The sequence below is a fragment of the Mauremys reevesii genome, linkage group 20, assembly GCF_016161935.1.
Source record: "Mauremys reevesii isolate NIE-2019 linkage group 20, ASM1616193v1, whole genome shotgun sequence".
NCBI classification, from domain to species: Eukaryota; Metazoa; Chordata; order Testudines; family Geoemydidae; genus Mauremys; species Mauremys reevesii.
The window spans coordinates 20,125,628-20,149,436 of record NC_052642.1 but is presented as its reverse complement, the minus strand read 5'-3'; the positions used below and the strand labels follow the sequence as shown (position 1 = coordinate 20,149,436).

The 23,809-nt window shown below is 39.3% G+C and overlaps 2 protein-coding genes across 7 annotated transcripts in view; both read right to left on the bottom strand.

The window, feature by feature from the left end:
* Nucleotides 1-10,433, bottom strand: part of TRIM37 (tripartite motif containing 37) — a 49,074-nt gene extending 38,641 nt beyond the window's left edge. For 2 of the 4 annotated variants that reach the window (XM_039507924.1, XM_039507926.1), the window contains exons 1-6: nt 10,294-10,433; nt 10,096-10,193; nt 7,683-7,784; nt 4,976-5,016; nt 3,779-3,895; nt 1,157-1,244 (exon numbers count right to left, since the gene is read on the bottom strand). In XM_039507924.1, coding sequence (XP_039363858.1) covers nt 1,157-1,244; nt 3,779-3,895; nt 4,976-5,016; nt 7,683-7,784; nt 10,096-10,193; nt 10,294-10,300 — 453 coding nt within the window. In that variant the 5' untranslated portion in view covers nt 10,301-10,433. Of the gene's footprint in view, nt 1-1,156; nt 1,245-3,778; nt 3,896-4,975; nt 5,017-7,682; nt 7,785-10,095 lie in introns of all 4 variants that reach the window. The other 2 variants (XM_039507925.1, XM_039507927.1) reach the window with 2 other exon arrangements.
* Nucleotides 10,434-14,752: 4,319 nt separating this feature from the next.
* Nucleotides 14,753-23,809, bottom strand: part of SKA2 (spindle and kinetochore associated complex subunit 2) — a 21,192-nt gene continuing 12,135 nt past the window's right edge. Inside the window, exons 2-8 of one of the 3 annotated variants that reach the window (XM_039508064.1) lie at nt 22,360-22,411; nt 21,532-21,621; nt 20,516-20,692; nt 18,912-18,998; nt 17,832-17,871; nt 15,472-15,604; nt 14,753-15,078 (exon numbers count right to left, since the gene is read on the bottom strand). In XM_039508064.1, coding sequence (XP_039363998.1) covers nt 14,952-15,078; nt 15,472-15,604; nt 17,832-17,871; nt 18,912-18,998; nt 20,516-20,692; nt 21,532-21,564 — 597 coding nt within the window. In that variant the 5' untranslated portion in view covers nt 21,565-21,621; nt 22,360-22,411 and the 3' untranslated portion in view covers nt 14,753-14,951. The remainder of the gene's footprint in view (nt 15,079-15,471; nt 15,605-17,831; nt 17,872-18,911; nt 18,999-20,515; nt 20,693-21,531; nt 21,622-22,359; nt 22,412-23,809) is intronic. The other 2 variants (XM_039508063.1, XM_039508062.1) reach the window with 2 other exon arrangements.

Sequence of the window (23,809 nt, the reverse complement as noted above, 5' to 3'; positions counted from 1 at the left end):
ACATTCCCAAGTATGAGGTGTGTGTCTGTCTCACTTGGGATTATTTAACTGGTACAGTATTAAATAGTTGGGGATCTGAGGGGCTTATAAAGCTTTGAGTGCCAGCAGGGGATCTCCTCCTTTTGAATATTGGGTAAAGTGATATCAGACTTAAAAGATAGCTTGTTTGATTTATTTCTGACAATGTTATAAAAATAGTATTAAGAAATTAAAAATACAGAGGTTTTTCCTATGACTTATGCTATCCCCCCCCCTCCCCTTTTAAAAACAGTATTTAGGTCAACTAGAGATAGGTTCCAATTCTGTCCACACCGGCTTTAACTATTTCAATTTCAGGTTCTTGTGGGCTTTCACAGGGCTGCAGTGCTTTTTAAAAACATTAAGTGTTTAACAGATTATTCATAATATGAAACCTTTGTATTTTGTTCTCCCTTTTTCCTAAAACAGACAATTAATTTCTTGATGGTTTTTACAACACAGGTACTTTTTCCTACAATAAAAATAAGCTGAATTGTAAAAACAGAACATTTGAAAGTGTCACAAAAATACCTGTTTTGTGTTTAAAAAAAAGTTTTCTTAATGAGTTTCACTTTGGGGCCAAACATGACTAGAGAGTGCCTCCTCAGTCACTCAGATTTATAACACTTAACAGTGAAGTCCAAAGTAGTTCTTACAGTTGGCCACATTGTATAAAAGATAAATGAGGGAAAGTGTGTTCTAGTTTCCACTCAGGTTGGTGAAGATTGAGCAGATGCCCATTTAAGACTAGCTTTCAACTACTGAAGATTATTGCTGAGTATGTGCAACACAAATGTAATTTGTGTTACATGATTATGTGAACGATTTTTTTTTGTGCTAGGGATTCATTGTCACTTTCAGTTTATCTATAACAGTCTTGGTTACTAAATTCATACTCAGGATGGTAATTCTAGCATCTTTCCAGAAGAAGCTTGAACTTGTAACAGGAAACATTATCTATGTCAAAATTCATAAGACTCATTTGTTCACATACTATAACTAGAGAATTTTAAAGGTAATTTGAAAACAACGCTAACAATTTCATGCCATTGGCACTGCTTCTGTAATACAATTCAGGCACTACTAAGAATTTCCTATGCTCCACATGGACATAACATGCTACAAGCCTTCTACTCACCATTCCTCCCCAGAGAGCACACTGGTGACAGATACATTTCTTACATGTCCAGCAGAATACACTGAGTTTTTCATGATGGTTTTCACACCTTAAAAAAAACCACCAAAAAACAGTGATGAGAAATTACATAGTGGTGCGTGGAGTATGAAAAGGTTCAGAAGCTTGATTTGTTTTGTTGACATGATTTTGAGAGCAAAGCTCAAAATCTAGGAATTACAAATGGTTTCCCAATGGCCAATAGCAAAATTAATTAGATGTATTCTTCTTGCCTTGCAAAGCATGCCATCGTTTTACTTCATCTCACATATAATATCTTCCCAGGAAATTTCTCCTGGAGGTGAGAAAGTGCACTCTGGAAGCTGGTTTTAAGCATCATCTTAGCTGCATGGTACACTAATGAACCAGGCTTTGAATTAACTGATTCTAGAAGCTAAAAATTTCAAATGATTGTTGGCATTTCAATCTAGTAACTTAGAAAGGTTTTGTAAACCTAAAGTATTCTGAGGTGTGGATCAATGTGGCATGTAAGTGTCAAAGTGAGGCATCAACATTTTAACTAGAAGAAGGTTCATATGTAACAAGACTACTCTCTCAAAGCAAATGGCAAATGACGAGTTTCTTTAAACACAGGTTTCTCAGCTACGCTTAGCAATCTGGGTCCAAGATACTTGAGTAACTTGATTTCCCTTTAAGTTCCTTTCAAGACTTAAGAGGATCACGGTGGCCTGGCTTTACAGTAAAATTTCTATCAGTACTGGACCCAGACGACAGCACACACACTTCAGGGATTCCCAAAAAACGGTATGATGCTTCTTGCCTATATATGGCTACTGAATATAGAAAGCGGATTCACGTATCATAAGTAGTCCCAGCTTTCTTCTGCAGTAAGGGTGAAACTAGTCAGTTATAATACTGTCTCCAGGACTCTGTGCAAGATCTATACATTCAGATGAATTCTTTGATGACTTTTTGTCAACCTATTTTTACTGGAAGAATATAGAGAAACTAAAATGAATAATTAAAGAAAAAGGACTACTTATACAGAATGCAACAATAACTTAAATACACAGAAATTCAATATTTCAATGTCTTAGTTTGCATACATTTGACCATCAGATAGTTAAACTGGGAAATGTAACATCTGAAGGGTTGCTTTATACTAGTCTTTAATTGTGGCTTCAACTAGTGCTATCGTTTTCATCAGCTCAATTTTTTTCTTGTTCTGTACCTTTGTTCATGAAAATGGCTGATTTCTGAACCATTGGCAGTGGTTTAAAATATTGTTTTGTCACTACAGTATCCCAGATTCTTCATAGTCTGTGAGCAGGCTTATAAAGCACCATCACAGCAGATCTTTGAATGATGTAAATGAGAAGTTTGCACAAGATCAAGGATGGAATAGTGCCTTTATATAGTTCAGAACAGTTACTTACCTTATAGTAACTGTGGTTCTTAAAGACAGTTTCTCAGTGTGGATACATGAGACACACATTCATCTTGAATGGGATCCACACGGACAAAGACTTGAAGAACTATTATACTTCGTTATAATTATGAATTATTTTATTGCCTTATTCACCACTGCTCAGTGGGAAAATATTCTCACTTGGGGGGGTGGGGGGACAAATTGCTATTTCTACCCTTCCTTTTTCCCCCCATCCCCTTTCTCATCTTTGTACATCCTCCCTTATTTCCTGCTGTATTCTGCCCACTCTTTGCAGGAACTCTCAATACTCTCCCAATTAGCTTTACTCCAGAGCCTTTATCTATTCATGTGCTATAATGATTAGCAATAAAACAATCTGCACAAATCAGCATTGTTATGGAATATTGCAAATTGCAGTTCTCCAAAGGGGGATGCCTTTTTGCTGTGATATTAGCACTGTATTCTTCATGCTATCCAAGTATCAGAGAATGCCTGTATCAGAAGATTTAAGAAGTTGGTTCACATAGTTCTTTCTCCACTATATGAAATCCAAGGAGAAATGGCATTTACAAGTGACAGTTAAATTGCACAATATATGACCAATAAATCTTAGTTATCCACATCACTGCAAATCCTACATAGAGGGATTTTAGACCATGCATGCCTTAGACCAAATGTCATAGGGGAAATACATAAAGACTTGTCTAGGCTTATGCACTAGCACATCCAGGAGTCCCTTTAGGTTTCTGAATGCATTATCAGAGGACTCTCTAAAATGCCCTCTTTGCTTTCATCATCTGGTGTCCAGATGGTCACTGTGAATGGCTACGAGCAGTAGCACCCCTCTTCAATCTTCCCATGCCCTTCACTCAAAGTATGTTAGGACAGGCTAATCCAACTGTAACTTTCAAGGTAATAAAAACAGAAAGACCTGTAAAGACTTAGCTTTTAGTGCTACTTACAGAAACTGGTACCATTTCTAGAAATAATCAATCAACTGCCAAACTCTTACCACCTTTCAGCTGGACAGCATAAAAGAAAGCATACTTACTGACTGCTTCTATTACATGGTAGCACTTTTCAGTACTTAGGAACTACAATCCATTCCCTAATTTTAAGAGAGTGGAATTAAATGTCTGCTGTTTTTGAGACAAACTACAAAATCCTCAAATTTTAGAAGAGTCTATTCTACATACTTGTCTTTTTCATTTTCTTCATGCTTAGTGAGATTGCATAGCTGAAGTGTGTCAAGCTGCTGCGTAACCTCTTCTGCCCAACGACAGTTTACAAGTTCCCGTAGCTGGAGTGGGGCTCTGCAAAATAAATAAATAAAACAAACAAAATGTTAAAGTTAGATTCATAGACTAAGGTTGGAAGGGACCATAGTGATCATCTAGTCTGACCTTCATGTTGCAGGCCACAAAACCTCACTCACTCCTGAAATATACCCCTAGCCTCTGTCTGAGTTACTGAAGTCCTCAAATCCTGGTTTAAAGACTTCAAGTTACAGAGAATTCACATTTACACTAGTTTAAACCTGCAAGTGACCCATGCCCCAGGCTGTAGAGGAAGGCAAAAAAGCCCCCGACTCAGGAACTCAGTTTCAGGATTTCAAGGTTCTAAAGAACACAATGAAACAGATTGGCTTTGTCAATTCCACTGTTCTGCTGAGAAACATATGAGTAATAGCAGACACAATAAAGCTGTCTGTCTACAATGCATAAGTTCACATTTGAAAGGTTACCTTCAAAACCCATCAGGCTTAGAACATTAAGGTTTTGGGTTTGTTTGCTTTTAATATAAAGAGCTTACATTCTGAAGAAACTGGTTGCTCACCCACCTCGCAAGAAAAAGTGTCTTACTTGCCATTAGGAAATGGATTTTTTCAAGCTCTGCACATACGGGACACAAATATTAAGAATGTGCATGCCACTTGCCTCTGGGCACGCTGCAACATGTTTATTCCTGGAAATGTCTGTCTCATAGATTTATAGAAAGAGGGTAAATTTCAGTCAGTCTAAAAGCTAGAAGTGTTGTTTGGTCCCTGTGCTGGTCATTCAAAGAGTGACACTGAATAGTTCTGAGAGGAGTCCTGTCCACTTCTTCTGGCTAGATGTGATTATATCCCTCAAATGGATGGAACAACATGGTGTGGATCACCAAAATTTTACATAGGTCAGTCCTGGCCATACTAAAAAAAAGATTTAAAATAATTACTTTGCCAGTTTAGATAAGGCTTCATATCACATTAAGAATAACCTTCAAAAGAGAAGCTTGTGATACATACAGTATACTGACCGAGACACAAAAAAAAACTCTCCACACACCTAATAACCACAAGAAAGCTGACTACAGAGTTATAGTGTATTTCTAATTTATTAAAAATATCTTACCGACAGTGAGGGCACTGAGCTCTTTGTTCAGTTAGCCAACGCTATGGAAAAAGAAGATAGGCACATTTTGAGACACACAAGAGAGTTAAAGATATGGAACATTCACACACACTGGTTTCACTTTTGTCTCACTTACACTATGTGTCATTTTTCCTGTGCCAATCCTCCTGTATTTTTCCCTTATTTACACTCATGATTTTAAATTCATGGGATTTAGCGAATACAAGCAATCTCAGTTTAACATACAACTATTTTAACCCCCACAGGAAACAGAAAGGGGGTTTTTTGGGGGGTGAGGAGAGTTGATTTAACAACAGTTCTACTGTTACAATAAAGGGAGTTTTGAGATGTCTGGCATACCACCAGAAGCCACAGAATCTATCACATAGACCCATAGTTACACACTAAGGGGCATATTTAGTAAAAAGCAAAGATATTGCAGGTGTTTCTCCAGTCTAGTTTTCAAGGAACCACATATTCTGCTACTTAGCTAGTCATATAGCTTTCCTTCAGGAGATATTACAATTAATTGATTTATTGACTAGCAATCCAGTAGGCATTGAATGGCAGGGTCGGGAAGATAAACTTCATTAAAAAGGCACATATAGGCCTGGTGAGAACTGGATCACCTTAATATAAACTGCAAATTCAAACTTTAGTGATAAAACTGCTTAACTTATTCAAACTACTATGTCTTAAGTCTCGAATTAAAAACTCCTCTCTGCCAGAGCAAAATTTCTCAGCCCATGGGCTACGACCCAAAATTGGGTCACCAGAAAATGTCAAAGGGTCATGGGGCTGGCTGAACTCAGCTCTCTCTGCTCTGAATGTTGTGATGCGTTGAACAGTGTAGCAATTTGGCCCACCCCACCCCTCTGACATAATGACACAGGGATGGCTGGGCCGAATTTGAATGAGGGGCACTGTTACCCCATGCACCAGGTCACAATGCCCAGAATGGGGAGCTGAGCCCAGCTGGACCCCCAGGACAGGAGCTGAGAGGGTGTAGTTGGTGTCACAGTCTCCCGTGGATACTTTCCCTCCTCCAAGATAATCCCCCGCCCCACCGCCAGGTGACACCCCATTTTCCATACCCCATCCTGCCCTCCATCCCTTCCAGAATGGGCCTCCCAACGTATCCTTCCCCCACAGCTGGGTGACTCCTCCCCATCATACTGACCATCCTAGCCCCCCAGATCTTCCCTCACTGTACTCCCAGCCCTTTCTGCCCACCAACTCCTTCCCTCAGCCCACCCACTTTACCCCAAGGACTCCAAATCCTCTTTACTCTCTGCCTCCCATGGGCCGTGTGAGGTGTGTGTGTTTTCTGAGGTGGTGTTGGCTTGCTGTAACTCCCTCAGACCCCTCCACTCCCATGTCCTTCCCCAGCACCCCCAACTCCTTCCTCATTACACTCCCAGGCTCCCCTGACCTCCCTTTAACCCCAGGACCCCAAATCCCTGCTTTATCCTCTGTGCCTCATGCACCATGTGGGGGGAACTGGATTTTTGGGTGGGTGTCTCATCTTACCACCCTTCTCCCAAGTTGCCAGTGGGGGATGGGTTGCCCAGCTGTTCACACCTGGCCAAAGTATCTGGAATCTGAACTCTAAGCTCCCCCTCACCAAGGACAGACCACTGAGAGGAAGAGAATTAGGTTTGGGGGCATCTCTCAAGGTCATGACAGTCCATCAAGGTTTACAAATGGGTCCTGAGCCCAAAAAAGTTAAGAACCACTTCCAGAGGGCAACAGTAACCCAACTAACATCCTTAATGCACGGTTAGAGTCCTTAATATCTTGATCTATAATCATAGAATCATAGAAGCAGCAAAGAATCATAGAATCTCAGGGTTGGAAGGGACCTCAGGAGGTCATCTAGTCCAACCCCCTTAATAATTGGAGATATACCAATCTCCTAGAACTGGAAGGGACCTTGAAAGGTCATCGAGTCCAGCCCCCTGCCTTCACTAGCAGGACCAATTTTTGCCCCAGATCCCTAAGTGGCCTCCTCAAGGATTGAACTCACAACCCTGGGTTTAGCAGGCCAATGCTCAAATCACTGAGCTATCCCTCATGTGCACAAGTTACAAGTCAAAGGATGGATTTTCTATTTGCCAGACCCATAAACACTAACCAAGATCTCAAAATTTTCCACCTTCACAAGTCATAGGTCCTACACTCAAAACCATGCTGTAAGTGTTATTGTCAAATACAACAGTAGCAATTGTTTAGGTACTTAAGTGCTCATAATTTTGAGACAGGAAAAACCATGCCCAAGACTACCCAACTACCCACTCAACAGGCTTCTAGCATGGCTTCTGAACATGGTGCCAGGCAAAAATTCAGCAGCCATGATTGAAGCCTGTTTTAGTATGGACAGGGTCACACAAATGACAAAGATATTATGGCCTAGCACAACTCTGTACTGCAGGCACCACTGAAAAGGCCCCTTATGAGATGTTAGAGGAAGGAACTGTTGTATGCTTGATGCTCAAAAGTCACTCTTCCAGCCAATTAATTGGTGTTGAGTGATCCAAAAGGGTTGGTCATGGTACAAGTCATAACTTTTATAGGGAGAAACAAGGAGCACAGAGTAAGGAAAGGAAACTCTCAGTGCTCCAACAAGGACACAAATAAGTTTGCCCTGTAGCTCTTTATTTAAGAATCTATGTATACATAGAAATTAGAAAATAAAATGCGAACTTACCCGAATGCAACTGAAACAACATAGCTTGGAGCAATGTGGACACAGACGTGCATCACGCAACTTTTCCATACAAATAAAACATCGGAACACCTCAGCAATGCTCTGCAAAAAGTTAAGATTCACACGAGTGGTAAGATATATATTTGAAGCTTGTTAGATGTTCAGCAGTCAAAGCATCAGGTTTAATAACAATAAGTCCTACTTTGCAAGGCTGTGGATGACATGTTGGACTTGAATCATGATGGTGGCATGTCCCAAGATAAACAACCATGGATCACACTTTCCCATTTTCTCCTTTTCCCATGAACATGCTGTTAGCTCACTTTGTTTTATCACTTTATTTTTTTCCATCTGTATATGTCTATAGCCAAAAGACACTATTCCCACTTGTATGTGTAGGACACTGAATAGCCTGAATGAACAAGCACTCTACACATACAGAACCACATTCTAAAGCCAGGAGGGCCAATGCGATCACTTAGTCTGACCTCCTGATAGCACAAGCCATAGAACTTCTCCACAATAATTCCTATTTCAACTAGAGCACATTTTTTAGAGAAACATCCAATTACCCTAATTGTTAAAAATGTACACCTCATTTCCAGTCTGAAGTTGCCTAACTACTTAGTGTCATTGGATCTTGTTATAATAGCTTGCTGGACCGATAAGCACATTATCAAATATTTGTTCCCCATGTAGGTACTTATAGACTGATCTCACCCTTTAACCTTCCCTTTATTAAGTTACAAAACTCAAGCTCCTTAAGTCTACCGCTGTAAGGCATGTTTTCCAATCCTTTAATCATTCTTGTGGCTTTTAACTGAACCATCTCCAATGTATCAACATTCAACTGAATATGAATTGCCAATGTGATGCGGCTTCAAAAAAAAGGCCAATATGATTCTGGGGTGTATTAACAGGAGTGTTGTATGTAAGACATGGGAGGTAACAGTCCCGCTCTACTCAGAACTGCTGAGGCCCCAGCTGGAGTACTGTGTCCAATTCTGGGCACCACAATTTAGGAAGGAGGTGGACATATTTGAAAGAATTGAGGACAGCTCAAAAATCACTTATTCCAGAGTACCTATAGCTGAATAGTTAATCTGCTAGAGCTATGATGGTCAATTTCCCAGCCCTTATATCTCCTATCTTCTCATTCTCTTCTTACATAAACCTTTCCATACCTCAAAACACTTGTCTCCTATCTCTGAAATCCTATTGTTGCTCTAATTTTTGAGGAAAGGTGACCATAACTGAATACAGTATTTCAAATGAGGGCAACCTTTTATTTATTTATACAAGTGGCATAATATTTTCTGTATTTCCTATACCATAATATTGTTTGTTTCCTATTACTGCACACTGAGATGATGTTTTTTCAGGAAAACTGTCCACAATGGTGTTTGGACCTTTTTCTTGTGTGGTTACAACTAATACAGCAGCAGAGTGTCTGATGGATTCCAATTACTCCCTCCAATGTGCATTTTACCTTTCATGTGCCAAAACTAAGGTTAATCAGCCATCATGCTCTCCATTGCTAGCTTTATGATGTGTCTCTGAAGTTCTTCAAAACCTTCTCTAACCTGGACTAACCTAAATAACTTTGTGTCATCTGCATTTTTTGTCGCTTTCACGGCTCACTCCCTTTTCCAGATTAATGCATATATTAAACCCCAAGTCTCAGTACAGAACCTTGTGGCACCCAGCCATTGCCTTGTGACATGCTGAAAAACACCCACTTACACCTATACTTTGTTTTTTGCCTCTTGGGCAATAACTTACAGCACTGTTCAACCTCTCACCCCACAACTACTCGTGGTACGTCTACATTACAAGCACGACGGTGACACAGCTGCAGTTACGCTGCCGCAGTGTAGACACTTGCTACAGACAGAAGAGGTTTTTTCTGTTGCTGTAGCAAATCCATCTGCTGAAGAGACTGTAGCTAGGTCAATGAAAGAATTCTCCTGGCCAGCTGGCGGTGTTGACACCACAGCTTAGATCAGCCTCACTTTGCCTCGCAGGGGTGTGAAATGAGAGGACAATTCACACCTCTGAGCACCACAGCTAGGTCAACTTAAGCCTTTGGTAGAGGCCAGGCCCTAGTTTCCTTATTCTCTCACAAGGGACTTTGTTGGAGGCTTTCTGGAAACCCAAACATCAGCCACCTGTTCTCCCTTCCCCAAGGCTGATGCACAGACCATCCTGGCAGGTGGGCGAGGCCCGACTTTCCTGTGCAGCCAGCAGAGGTGGCCAGCACCGTTTCAACCGGCGAGACCTGGCAGCAGAGCGCTGCTCACCTCGACCTGCCGCACAAGGAGCCGGGGCGAACCCAGGCGTCCTGGCACCCCCAGCTCGGCCGTAGGCGGCCTCCCGCCCCGCCCCAGCAGGTGGGTGCTGCCCATCCCCTCACCTCCACGCTCTGCTCGTCCATGGCCTCGGCTCTCCCGGCGCCCGCCCGGAGCGGGGAGGCTCCCCAGCGCCCCGGGGAGCAGGTCCCGGCCGCAGCCCCTGCGGGAGAGAAGGGGGGGAAGAGCGTAAGGAGCCGCGGGGGAGAGGCTGCTCCTCACCGGCCCGGCTCCCTCCGCAGCGCCCCGGACCCACTAGCTACCGGCCATGTTCGCCCTGGGGGTCGGGGCGCCGCCGCCGGCTCCTCCCTCAGCTCGGCCTCCCGCCTGCCCGCCCTGCGGCTGACGGAGCCGGGCCCCTCCCTCACGTGACCCGCCCGGCCTCAGTGCGCAGGCGCCGCACCGCCCCCGCCTGCTGCTGCAGGGGCCTGGACGCTGCCTTGGGCGCGCTGGGGTGGAGCATCCGCAAAGGGTGCAGGCCCCGCCCCCTTCACCTGCTGAGGCTGCAGCACCCCCCCCTTCTCCCACTGCTGCAGCATCCGCAGTGGGTGCAACCTCCCAACTGCTGAGGATACAGGTTCCTCTCCCACCCCCGTTTTTCTCTCACTGCTGCAGGTTTCAGCACCAGCAGGGGTTATAACCCATGCTTAATTTTTGCCAGAGCTTGGCAGTTCATAGCCCCAGCCTCTCTGGGCTTGCTGCATGAGTTATTAATGTAAAAGTTGCTTGACCCCAGCACCTCTTTCCTTACAAATTAAGGACAGGATACAGTCTTCTCTTCTCCCCCGCCGGCAAGTTGCAGCATCCACAGAGTGTAACCCCTCTCCCCACACTGCTGCAGCATTAGGTAGGAGACTGTAACCGTGGCCCAGTTTTGCAGGCTCGTAAATAAGCTTTAAATTCTCCCCCTCCTTATTCCGCAGGCAGCAGCATCAACAACGTGCACCATCTTCGGCCCCAGCCTCCAATCTCACTGGAGCCAGGAAGAGGATGCTGTCCTAATTTACAAGCAGTAGGACTGGCATGGCTGTTTCTAGGGCTCAGGATTGCAACAAAAAGCTTTAAAATATAATAAAAACCCACAGAAGGGAAATAAAAAGAACTCAGTATTTATTGAAATCATGACAGGTATTTCAATTTAATGTTTTGGGGGGCCCTGAAAATGCCTTTTTTTAATGCCTCTGGTTGCCATTATTAATAATCACCCCTCTCACATACCTGCCAGATACACAGCTGAGTGTTCTCTGTTGCCCTGCTACAGTTGATGACATCACTAACTCCTAAACAAGTTTAAATACAGTTCCCTGTAGCTGTTGCAAATCCACACACATTTCTGAACATCTGTTTCTTCAAAGTAGGGATTTTAACTTAGTTTTAGACCTTTACTACCTGTACTATGTGCCAGCAACCCTACTGAGTTTCTGCAACTGCAGGAAGCAGTTATTGTTAGTCCTTAGTCCTTCTAGTTCTATGAATCCTAAACTCTGTTGTCCTAAATTTTGTCTACACTAGCAGAGTGGCCTGTTGCTGACAGTGGATTTCGGCAACAGTTGCAACCAAATCCCCACGAAACACAATTTAGATGCAAGGACAGAGACAGAATTTAACCAATTTCTGAAGTGGCCCTGCAGATGGTTTATCTTTGGCTACATTTGCCTTTAAATCACGCACAGCACCATTTCAGATGCAGTGTTGCCCACCCCCAATCACTCATGTCACTTCAGCCAAGTGACAAGCAATTTAATCTTTACCATTACAGAAGAGAGGAAGAGCAAAGCAGCCTGACTCTAGAACAGAAAGTGACTGACAGTTTTGATCTAACCAAGCATAATCTTTTGTTTATCAGTTTGTGAAGTGAGTTCATCTCAAATTAAAAAAAAATGTGGAGTATTCTAATTGTTTAATTTCTGCATGTAAACTGGGAAGGTTTATAAAAAGATAGCAGTCTGGTGGTTGCTATGCTATGCCACAATAGCTTGAATCAGAAACCAAGTGATTGTTTTATTGAACAATTTAACCATGTGGTTTGACTGTAATACAAAAAAAAAAAAAAAACCTGCATAGGTTAAGGGAAATTTAGGAGTTGTGAAGAGAAAAGCTTCCCCGCTGAGCAAGCAGTTCATGTTCTGGTATTCTCTAAAAAGTCATTTAATGCATCAGTAGCTTCCCCTTCTGATGTTTATAGTTGTCCCTCAGAATGTTTGTTACGATGGTTGTCCAGGCAACATAATTAAAAAGTCAACTTGAAGCAGAATAGAATTTGGTACAGTAAAAAGATCACTATTTTCTTCTTTTTATGTTTTATGAAAAAGCACATTCAACTGTATATTACACTACTGGAACAACAATGAATTTGAAATAATTAGAATAAGGACATTTACTTTTAAATTCACAAGAGTTGCTCTGATAGCTACATGTTGTTTCTTATGTTAATTATTTCAGAGCGCAATAAATATTTATGGACTAACTATAGTATACAATAACTAATATTTTATATAATACTATGTAAAAGCTGCAGTACCTGTACTACGTGCCACTTAGTTTTCTGGGTAGAGTTTAAGGAGCAAGTCCATAGATAGTAATTTTAATTGCTTTTCAAGACACCTAGAGTACAGGAGAGGTTCTTTTATTTTGTATTTTTTAAGTGCATATACTGAAATAAAATAACTGATCACTACCACCCAGTGAAACTGGCCATTGAAATTACTATGATTGCAAGCTTGTGAAACAGCAAATTTCCTATAATAATTTTAAAATACTTTTTTCCATTTATCAATATTTGAACTTATAGTATGTTCATGCATTCTCCCCCTCACCCCCAAAAAAGAAAAAAGCAAACATATATGAAAACAGAATATATTGCAACAGTGTGTGAACATATCTAGAGAAACAATTATCTTCAAAAATCAAATCCTATAGAAAGTTTGTGTATGTACTATTCCAGGATGTATTTTACCTTATTACAGAAGAGTCATGTAAGAGTAGCCACTCCATCTCAGAATAACACAAAAGCATCAGCTGTTTGTAATCTGGTTGTCCAGAGATACATGTGGCTGCCAGCAACAAAACTTTACTCAGTCTTTTATGAGTCTCTCAATACGTCAGGTTTGTGAGCTACACAAATACTAAAAAATGTTGTTACAGCTTGCTATTTATACACAGTGCAAACTAAGATAAAACAGCTCCCTTCTGCCAGTTCAGTATGAAGACAAAAAATTCATAAACTGTAATGTACAGTAACTTTATTGGAAACTATTCATTTAATTTGTACTTAAATTATATCAATCCATATTCCTTTAAAAATGAAAAAAAAAGATTTCACAAGGAAATGTTAAGAAAATGAAAGTCGAAATTATTCCACTTTCTACAATATCAGTTCATAAGCTCAAAAAGGAAGCACATACTCTAGCATTTTCCAAATACTTAATTCAATACTTATTACACTCACTGATAAGTTATTCAGTGTGTTGATCTTTAGAATATTCAAAACAAAGGTGAATTTGGAGAGCTTTTCCCCAGCAGATCTAGGATTCTGGCCACCTATTGTACGTAAATTGTTATAACAGTAGAACCTCAGAGTTATGAACACCAGAGTTACAAACTGACCAGTCAACCACACACCTCGTTTGGAACCGGAAGTACACAATCAGGGAGCAGCAGAGACCCAACAACAAAAAAGGGCAAATACAGTACAGTACTGTGTTAAACGTAAACTGCTAAACAATAAAGGGAAAGCAACATTTTTCTTCTGTACAGTAAAATTTCAAAGCTGTATTAAGTCAATGTTCAGTTGTAAACTTTTGAAAGAATCATAACGTTTTGTTCAGTTATGAATATTTCAGAGTTACGAACAACCTCAATTTGTGGGGGTTCGTAACTCTCAGGTTCTACTGTAGTTTTAACTGCACTGCATTTTTGCAAGATGCCTAAAAATACATTGGTGAACAAACAATGTTATTACAAAACAGACTAGCATTCCTCAGGAAGCTTTTTGTTTTAAAAACAAAATCTACCAATTATGAACAGTTGGTGTGCAAGTAATCCACTACATCTATTTAAAAACATTAAGTCTGAAGTTTAGATAGTAAAACTTGCCACAAGGACTTATAGATGTAAATGCTCTAAATGCTTCCAGAAATTATGCCTTGGTCCTGTGACTTTGATACACCAGACAAAACATGCCAAGAATTAATAATCTTTTAATAGTGACTATGGGTCCAATCCAGCTTCCATTAATGTCAACTGAAAGATTCCCATTGACCTAACTGGGAGTTGCATATAGTCCTATGTCAAAGAGGAAACAAAGGGCTCAATCTCTGAAAAGAAGGCAAAACAAATCTGCTTAGGCTGTTAGTCTTGTGGGGGAATTCACAATGTAGGCAGGGAACTGTGCAGCCTGGAAATATCCTGGTCAAGAGGAAGTGAGATGTGTCTCTCCATCCAGGACAGGTAATAGCTGAGGAACCAGAAGCCTAAAAGTGGGTGCCCTTGCTGGGCCACTGATGGGGAATACATGGCCAGTTGCCCTGAATTGTGACCTATAAAGCAGTAAAACTTTTATAGCCTACTTGGCTTTCACATCACTTACTCAGGAATCCAAGTACAAGTAAAAAATGTTGGTGAGATGCCATTAATACCCATGCAGGAAAACAAGTACTGAAACATGATGGAGTTAAAAACGTGATTCTGTCCACTATGTCCTACAAATCTTAAAAACAAAAGTAGTTTAGAAAACTTTTTATATGCTTTTTAATTCACAATTCGGTATTACAAAGAGAATCCTAAATACAGTCACATTAACAATAAATTTTCACAATATGTATCATTTTTTATAAACAGAGAACTATTTGTCTTCCAATACACCAGGAGCTGCACCCAAATTCCTTCTATCAAAATATGATTAGTTCATTTAGGCTTAAATTTACACAGTTAACTTAGCATTTCCTTGTTTGTCAATTTCTACAATGGAAAGTTCTTTCAGGATTTGTAGCCTGGAATTGGTGGCTTTCATATTCATCTTGTTCATCTGTGCAACACTCAATGCTGCTCTGCAAGACAAAAGCAAAACTATTCAGCAAAGTATTTACTGAAATCTGAAAAGACAGACCCCAAGTTCTTCTAAGAGGTTTTACTGGTATAGCTATACCTGCAAATCTTTTCTAGCATACATATTTAAGGCCAGGTCTAAACTAAGTTAAACAATTTATTTCTGTTGAACTTGCTGTTTAATTTTGCTATGAGTAAAGATAATTGATATTTTCATTTAACACAACCCTACTCAAATAAGGAGTGGGGGGGGGGAGAGATATGATAACTGCAGACTTAATTGCTGTTTGGTTTCAAAAAAGCCTACATTAAGTTATGATTTATCAGTCACACCAATTAACTACTAAAAAATAAAGGCTTGAAAACCAATAATCATATACTCTTTCAATTCTTACCTGTTCCCATTTAGAACAAAGTAGTTAAATAATTCCCTGTAAAAGCTGTTCAGGTCCACTAATTTAACAGTACTTCTGATAATCCTTGGTACAGCCATAAACATCTCCTTAGTCACGGGTTTGAACTGTGGTTCTAGTAAATTTAAAATAAAAATTACTAAAAAATATAGACAGATAAAGTTAGAGTTACTCTAAGATTTAGAAGTGCTCATGTAATACTGCCTACATAGAATATTAAACTGCTGCAACACCTAATTTATACAAGTTTTGCTCAGCACTGACGGAAAGCTGGAAGACTGGTGAAAGGCATATCTTCCCATGTATCAACTATAACAGTTACATGAATACTGTTCTGAACATATTGTTGGAAGCAGTAATCCTTGCTGAAAAGTGACATTTATTTACTGGTATGTTCATCACTATGCATATGCAATATCAAACATATAGAATGTAACTTTCCATTTAGTTTTAATCTCAGCAACACAATGCTTGCCAGCAGTAGATTCAAGAGCACCAATTCTTGTTAACCACCAACCCCTTCAGTACATCACAATTCTGTGCAGTAATTTGCAGTTCTCACCATTTGAGCCATAGTATTCAGAGTGATGTGCTGAGCAAAATAGGTAATTTCTTTGATAATAAATCATGGAAGTGGAAGAATAAAATTTTTAAAATACAAAATACAGATTTTTTTTTTTAAATCAGTGAAGCATATCTTTCTAGCCTGGCAAGTTCCTGTAGGAACATCAAAGGAGTCCTAAAGATTATAGTTTTACCCACTTTAGATACCTCTGGTGGCCAGGCACCAAACGGCCTTCTCCCAGGCAAGAAAGAATAAACAGTGTTCCTCTCAGAGCCCTTAAAGGACACTCTTAAATGGTCTTTCCCCCCACCCCTCCAGGCTTGTGTAACACCTCCAGAGTGCTAAGGCTCCTACTGGCCTGGGGAGAAAGTAGGTATGTATGGAAACCTAATATAGGTCTATCAATTTCGTGTAACAAGAGGCTACCAAGAGATCACTGGGAAAACCCCTGTTATAAATAATCATGTCTGGACGAAGCAATGATTATTCCCATATTAAGACTAACACTGTCTTTTTAAACTATAAAATAATTTCAGATTGAGGACCAGTTTCAATCCTGGCATAACTCCCAATGAGGTAAACAGGAGTTGTACCTGGGGTTGAACTTGGCCCTTAGTTTCTTACATTAAAGTATATACTCTCCAATGAATGTCAAAAACTAGTTACTAACATCTGTGTTCATTTATTTTATAACTACAGTAAATTAACTGTTTACTTCAGGCACTAAGTTCTACAGACAGCTCAGACCAAAAACTTCACTGGCTGATCCTGTTTCACCCAGAAGTGAATGGGAGTTTTGCCATCAGTGGTAGTAGGAGCAAGAATGGGCCTTCATTTCCCAGCTAAAATTATTTACAAGGCCTTACTTTCAGAAACTGAAGCAGATTTATCCAACTATCCCTTGGTAATGATTATAATTAAGGATAAGAGATTGTCACAGAGGTCATGGAAGCCACAGATTCCATGACTTTCAGAGACCTCCGTGATATTTTCTGCTGCAGCTTCAGCCCTGGGGCGGTGAGGCCAGAGCTGTCAGCAGGCGGGGGCCCTGGAGCTTCAAGCTGCCACAGGTGGCAGGGTCCCTGGAGCTTTCAGCTGCCGTAGTGGCGAGTACTGGAGCCCCATCTGCAGCGGGGCTCAGGCTCTCATCCCCCCAGCAGGGCTTGGGCTTCAGTCATCCCCCATCAGTCCCCCTCCCTCACACCCATTATTTTTAGTAAAAGTCAGACAGGTCACAGGTTTCCATGAGTTTTTGTTTATTGCCTGCAACCTGACCATTACTTTTACTAAAAATAACTGACAAATTCTTAAGGTTGACTGTAATTGTAAGATATATTTTAATATATATCAAGTTCAATATTTAGGACATCAGTATGTATCTTAAGAGTATACTGACATTGTTAGTGTATTTCATTGTGGGCCTATATTATGAAATTTAAGGCTAGCATCCAAAAAACTCCATCTGTACATACACGTATAAAATGAATTATACATACACACGCACTTCATTGTGGGCATATTATATATGTATTTAAAATGTTGATTTTTTTATGCTAACCTTGAATTTCACAATATATAAGTCCACAATGAAATACACTAATAATGTCAATATAGTCTTAAGATACATATTGATGTCCTAAATCTTGAACTTGGTATGTTTGAGTATCTTACAATTAAGGTATCTTACACACACACGTGCACACACGCACACAGAGTTAATGCTCAGAAAAGGAAGCTGATATCTGTGAATCAGTAGAATGGGGTTGTCAGCACTTACCCCCATCTGGAATAGGAACTGTAGACACTGAACACAATGGCTAAAAATAAATAGAATATGACGTCAAGATTCATATATACTGTGCTACAATTGTGAAGTAGTAGCTGTAGTTTTTAACATAGTTACCAATATAGAAATATGGTTGATTGTTGGCAATTAATTGCCAAGGAATTGTTATGATAGAATTCTTAAGCATTAAGTGTATGCTTCTTTGTGAGTTACCACCCTAGCTACTAGTCAGCATGCAGAAATCCTAGTGCCAAACAGGTGAGATAAGTCTAGATAAGTTCCTCCCCTAAACCTAAATCATATTTGTTATAATGTAACAAAGACTCTGACTAACTCTTTGCTGATATTTGTTGTTTAATACCATGAAAAGTCTTTGTTATGATTGGTTTTATGGCAGAAATCCTGAGTTTCTGCCTAAAAGCGTTAGACCTCTTTAGTTTCTTATTATATTCCATCAGCATTGTAATGTGGTTAAGTTAGTCTTAGCTAGTTTTCATATTACATTTAATATTTAACAAGAAATTAGAATAATTTTCCATATTTATAGGCATTTGACTGAAGTAATTATGCTCTTCACCCCCACCCCAAAGATTTAGTATCTATTCTACTAATAGCTGAATGATCTGACAGAGCACTTGTGACAAGAAACTGACCAACCAGAACAGAATACTCTTCTGAATTCAAGGTACTGTTCATGTTTGTTTTGCACACTAGATGTGATCTAAAGCAGCATGATTTACCCATCCTCTGGTACTTTAAAATATATGCTACCATATAAAAACAAAGATGTCACCGTTTTCTTAGTAAATGGTAACAGGTTAAAGTTGCTTTTCCAAAACAAAATTTTCTTGAACAAAACCTTTCCGGGGAGGGTGGGATGGGTGAATGACCAAACAAAACATTTGTGCAATAAACCAGAAAAGTAAAAAGTGATAATCTATTTCAGGTCATACTCCTGAAAACCGTTAGTCAAGTGAGCAGTCTTAATTCACACAAATAGTCCCACTGACTTCACGGAGATTACTCAGGAGTAACTGGCTTGCAGAATCAAGCATGTAAAGCCACAATTACCTCTTCCAGTGGTGGATCTGTTCTTTTAACAGTTTTACATGCTAACTGTTGTGCTGCAATCTGTTCTTCTTCAGACAGAGGAGAAAGCTAGGGGAAAAAAGAAACTGCTATTTTCACCACTTGCAGTGGGATTTTCGGAAGTACTCAGTTTGCTTAAATCTTTTCCCATTTAAAACTATAGTCAACTCCCATTAACTTCAATGCGAGAAGAGTTAGGGGCTGAGTGTTTCTGAAAATCTCACCAGTAAACTCATGTTCAAACTCCAAATAAAATCTATTCATAGTATTCTAATGTTAGAACTATAGATTAACATCTGAAAAATAAGTGTTCCATTTAAAAAAAAATTCTAATCCCTTCTTTTAAATTGTTTCATCAGTTTCTGCTATAGTAAGTATAGAGATGGCTACAAACAAATACACAAACTACTGGCTGAAAACTTGTTGCCTAATCCTCCTTGGCACAAGTAAGTGGCTTATGACTTTACCACTTCACTCCAGGACAGAAACCTATACAATTATTCTCAACATGCTACTTGGCAGCTTAACATTGGCACAAATGGAGAGGAAGGGTAACTATATTTTCTCCTCTGACTGTGAGGGAAACTGCCATTTTTTAAATAATGAGAAAGCATAACTTTATATATAAATATAAAAGTAAGAGAGTCACAATGTTTGGTTAGGGACACTGTCAGATTAAATATAATATTTTTGAGAGAGGCAGTGCCATCCAGTCAGAGTACTGAACACAGGGCTGGGATCCAGGAATATCTTAGTTTAACATTCTCTGTTTGATGTTGGGCTTGTCACTTAACTTCTCTAGGTCTAAACTTCCCTGTCTGTAAAGTAACAAGAAGAGGGTTTCTAAGGATTAAGTAGTCAATGTTTGCACAGCACTTAGAAACACAAGGAAACTTTTTAAAAATATGATAATGCTTATAAAAGCTTTACATTTTCTAACATCTGAGACTATTAAAAATTAAAATAATTTTAGACTGTTCACAATTTATATTTACCTCCACTCAGACAGTGAAAATACATTACTCATTTTCAGTTTTCTTTACAGTCAGTTTCACTTTCTAACTGCCAGCTTTCAAGATAATAGATAACACTTGAAAGAGCAGTTTAAAAATTGGGATTTAATTCAGTGTCTGAGACATCAATTTCCATCAAACTATTCAGAGACATGGGGTATGATTCATCATTGTGTTACTCCATCTTGAAATCAATGGAATTCCACCAGAATTACCTTGGCTTACCACAATGGTGAATCAGATCTATGAGTTCAACAATGAGCCCAGTCCCAGAAACCTTAATTAATGTGAGTAGCCCCACTGACTTCAATAGGCTGCTCAAATGCAAAAGCATTTTTAGGATCGAGTACAATATATTGAGCTGTTACTTCAGTAATGTGAAATATCTGATCTCTCAACAGAAAAAGAAAGAAGATTTTACACACACACACACACACACACCTAACCCCTGTTCCAGTAACATTTTTCTACATACATGTTTATTCTTGATTTAAAAGGAACTACTCCCATCCATAAGGTTACATGTGTGCATTTACAGGACTGGGGCCCATATTAGTAAACTGAAAACATTACCTCAAGATCAGCGTGTCGCTGTAGTGCCTGCACCATCTTCATAGTGTTTTCTAGAGTAGCATGAATACAGCTCATAGACTCTCTTTGCTCTTTGGAAATTTCTTCCAGCTGCGCACATAACATTTTATAACGTGACTTCACTACTGAGAGTTTCTCTAAGAGAGTCACTGGATTTTCCTACATCAAGGTGAAAAGTACATTTAAACTAGCAAGACATTAGAAAGATGATCAATTTGGCTACACAAGCCTAAACATAGATTAGATGTTCCCAAAGTATATGGCAACTAGAGCTGGTAAAAAAAAGAATTGAAAGAGACACTTTATAGTGGAAGCACTTAACTACAATCATTAACACATTACCCATAAAATGACATCTTTCATGTTTTGGAAAGTCTTACTCCATCTACCCATGCCACATAACTTTTCATAGGCAAACAAATAGTAATAACCCACTAACTCTCTGGTTCCACAGAAGATAACAGTAGAATGAAGATCCTGTGTTTTGGTGCTTTCTTAATTTTCCTGAGTTAGAACGTGTAAGACGCCTCTTGTAAAAAATCAATGTTCTTTTTCACTGCATCTGAACATATTGGGTGGGTGAGGGAAGATTTACAAAAAAATAATATAAATAACGTATTGTACCCCCCTTACCCTTTTTCTTTCTCCCACAAGCCCTGAGTCTAGTCATCATTTGTTGGCTGATCTATTACAAGGGTCATAGCAGAGGTGCGTCTTGAGGAGGGTGTTGAAGTTGACAGTGCCTGCTAACACTTCAGCTGATTTTTCAAAACACAAGTATGGAGCATTCCATTATACTAAGATTTATTTTAAAATAAATCTACATCAACTGTCTTGGTATGTTGCAAAAATAGAACAAAAACAAACAAGATGACCAGGAGTTTTTGACATATATCTATATCCAATAAAACGTGTTGTATGATTAAAGAGAACTACCCATTTACAGGGAATTTGTGCAAGATACAACAAAATTTACAATTTTAATGTGAAAATAGTACCTCTGCTGATGTATTATCAGGAAGGTTTTTCATTATTTCAAACTCCAATTTGTGTTGAATGTAATCCAGATCGGATTCTGCCTTCTGGAACTAAAACATTGAAGATCAACCACAATGTATTAAATAACAAAATCAGACAAAAAGCATAGTCATCTATCACTCTTTCCTACACTAACAACAACAAAAAAAACTAACACCCCCACAAATTAAGATGTTTCAGTTTGAAAGACTGATTACTATAAGCAAGGAGCTGTTCCCCCACTTACTAATGTTTGTAGGTTATTCTAACCTTCTTATATACACACACACCAAAGAGTAAACCTGCAAACTCTTTATAGTCAAAGTACTTAAAGGTAAGTAGCCTTAAAGCAATTTGCTAGATAAGAACTTGCCAGGCAATGAGAAGTAGCGGCCAAGAAGGTCCTTGAAAAATTTACAGGAACAGACAGTCTGCAGCATTTTCTTGCATTATCTGACAGTTGAGCTCACTGATCTTCGCAGCGCAGGTGCTGCATATTATACAGTAAGTCCCTGTTGCCAGTATGTACTTTAGACAAAGGAAAATAGCGACCCAGAATTGAGAGGGTAAATTAAAAAAAACTTTTACATCAGTCAAACCAGGGTAACATTCTATGACCTATCATAAGGACATGCATTCATCTGTGGCAATATCTCTTTGGGTACACTCTACCACATGTATAGTACAGCATGCTACATGCTGTATTATACCATTTAGAACTCATTGAAAAAAACGTCTCAAAACAGGAGAGAATTTTTTTTCCCGAAACATTCTCTAAGAACAAGTCAGCTGTAATCAATATTACTTATCTGTAATTTGAGTTTAAGGAAGGCCCATTTCCTCCATAGAGCTAGAGGAGACCTAAAAAAGGACAAATGTACTTTTAACATCAAATTAGTTTCTTTACTCGTAGTTTTTACTTCCACAACTAGGACCAAATGCTCTTGCAATTACTTCTGGGAAGTAGCCAGTGGTGCATGAACATCCTCAATAAACAGGGAAGGGAAGGAGGAGGAAAAGAGGAGAAAAACTGAACCAGAATCAGCTACATTATCTAGAGAAACCCTCAAAACAAGTGATCCAAAACAGGCAGGAACCATGTTTCCTTATTCATCTCTCTCTCTCTGTGTGTGTGTATTTTATATATATATATATATATATATAGGTCTTCAGTTTTATTGTAATGCATGGAATTTAGAGCTAACTGAAGGGCTTTGCATTAAAAGAACTGCAAGCAGGGACAGAACATTTTACAACATTTGATCAACAAGAATACAGAGATCATTCTGCTTATGTCTTTCTGCTTACAAAGCCAGAGAACAGAATTTCCTTTCAGTTGCTCCTGATTAGGAAAATATGAAATCAGGACTGGTTAGATTTATATTTAGTTTTGTTCAAAGTAGATTTTGAGTCCTGACTACCGATGGTATATTAATTTGTTTTTCCAACCTGTATGAGGACACTAGGATACAATAATCGAACAAACAAATCATAAGGTGCTTTGACAACCACCTTGTCCGGAAGAAACTGCAGATAAAACTCTTTGATAAAGAGGGCTACTATATTAATATAACCCTAATGGACACAATGGCCAGTGGGAAAGAGATTTGAGATTAAGAAAATATGGCACTTTTTCCACTGCAAGTTTAAAAGGTGCCTTTGTCAGAAATACCCCATTTAGGCTCCATTATATGGCCGTAGATTTCTGAAAGGGGACTCCTGAGAAAATGCAAAGTGGAAACAAGAGATATGGGGATTCAAAAGAAAATCGAAGGAACTAGGTGCACTGTACTTGATGTGGACCATTTGGGGTGAAATCCTGACACTAGTGAAGTCAAAGGGAGTTTTTCCATTAACTTCAATGGTGCCAGGATAACTCTTGGACTTTCAGAAAATTCAGGCTCAGCTCTTATGAGAATTATTCAGTAAGAAGTCTTTCATAACACACTTCTGAGATCAGTGGATGTGGGCTGAATACCCAGAAGTGGTGAGGAGAGTTCCAGATACTGAAATAAATGGTGTATATACCCAGGTATTCACTCATACAGTAGGCCTACAGTAGTTTATTGTTGACTTTGCTTTTCTGATACAGTCAGTTTTGAAGGATCTAGGGAAGATTTTTCTCTCAGAGAACTTACTTTATCGGATATCACAACTACTGTCAGAGGAAAGGAGTTATCTTCCAAACAATGTCAGAGAAAATAGTTTTCAATTCTGACTAAAGTCAGAGAAATTACTAAAGTCATTGAGATGTTGATA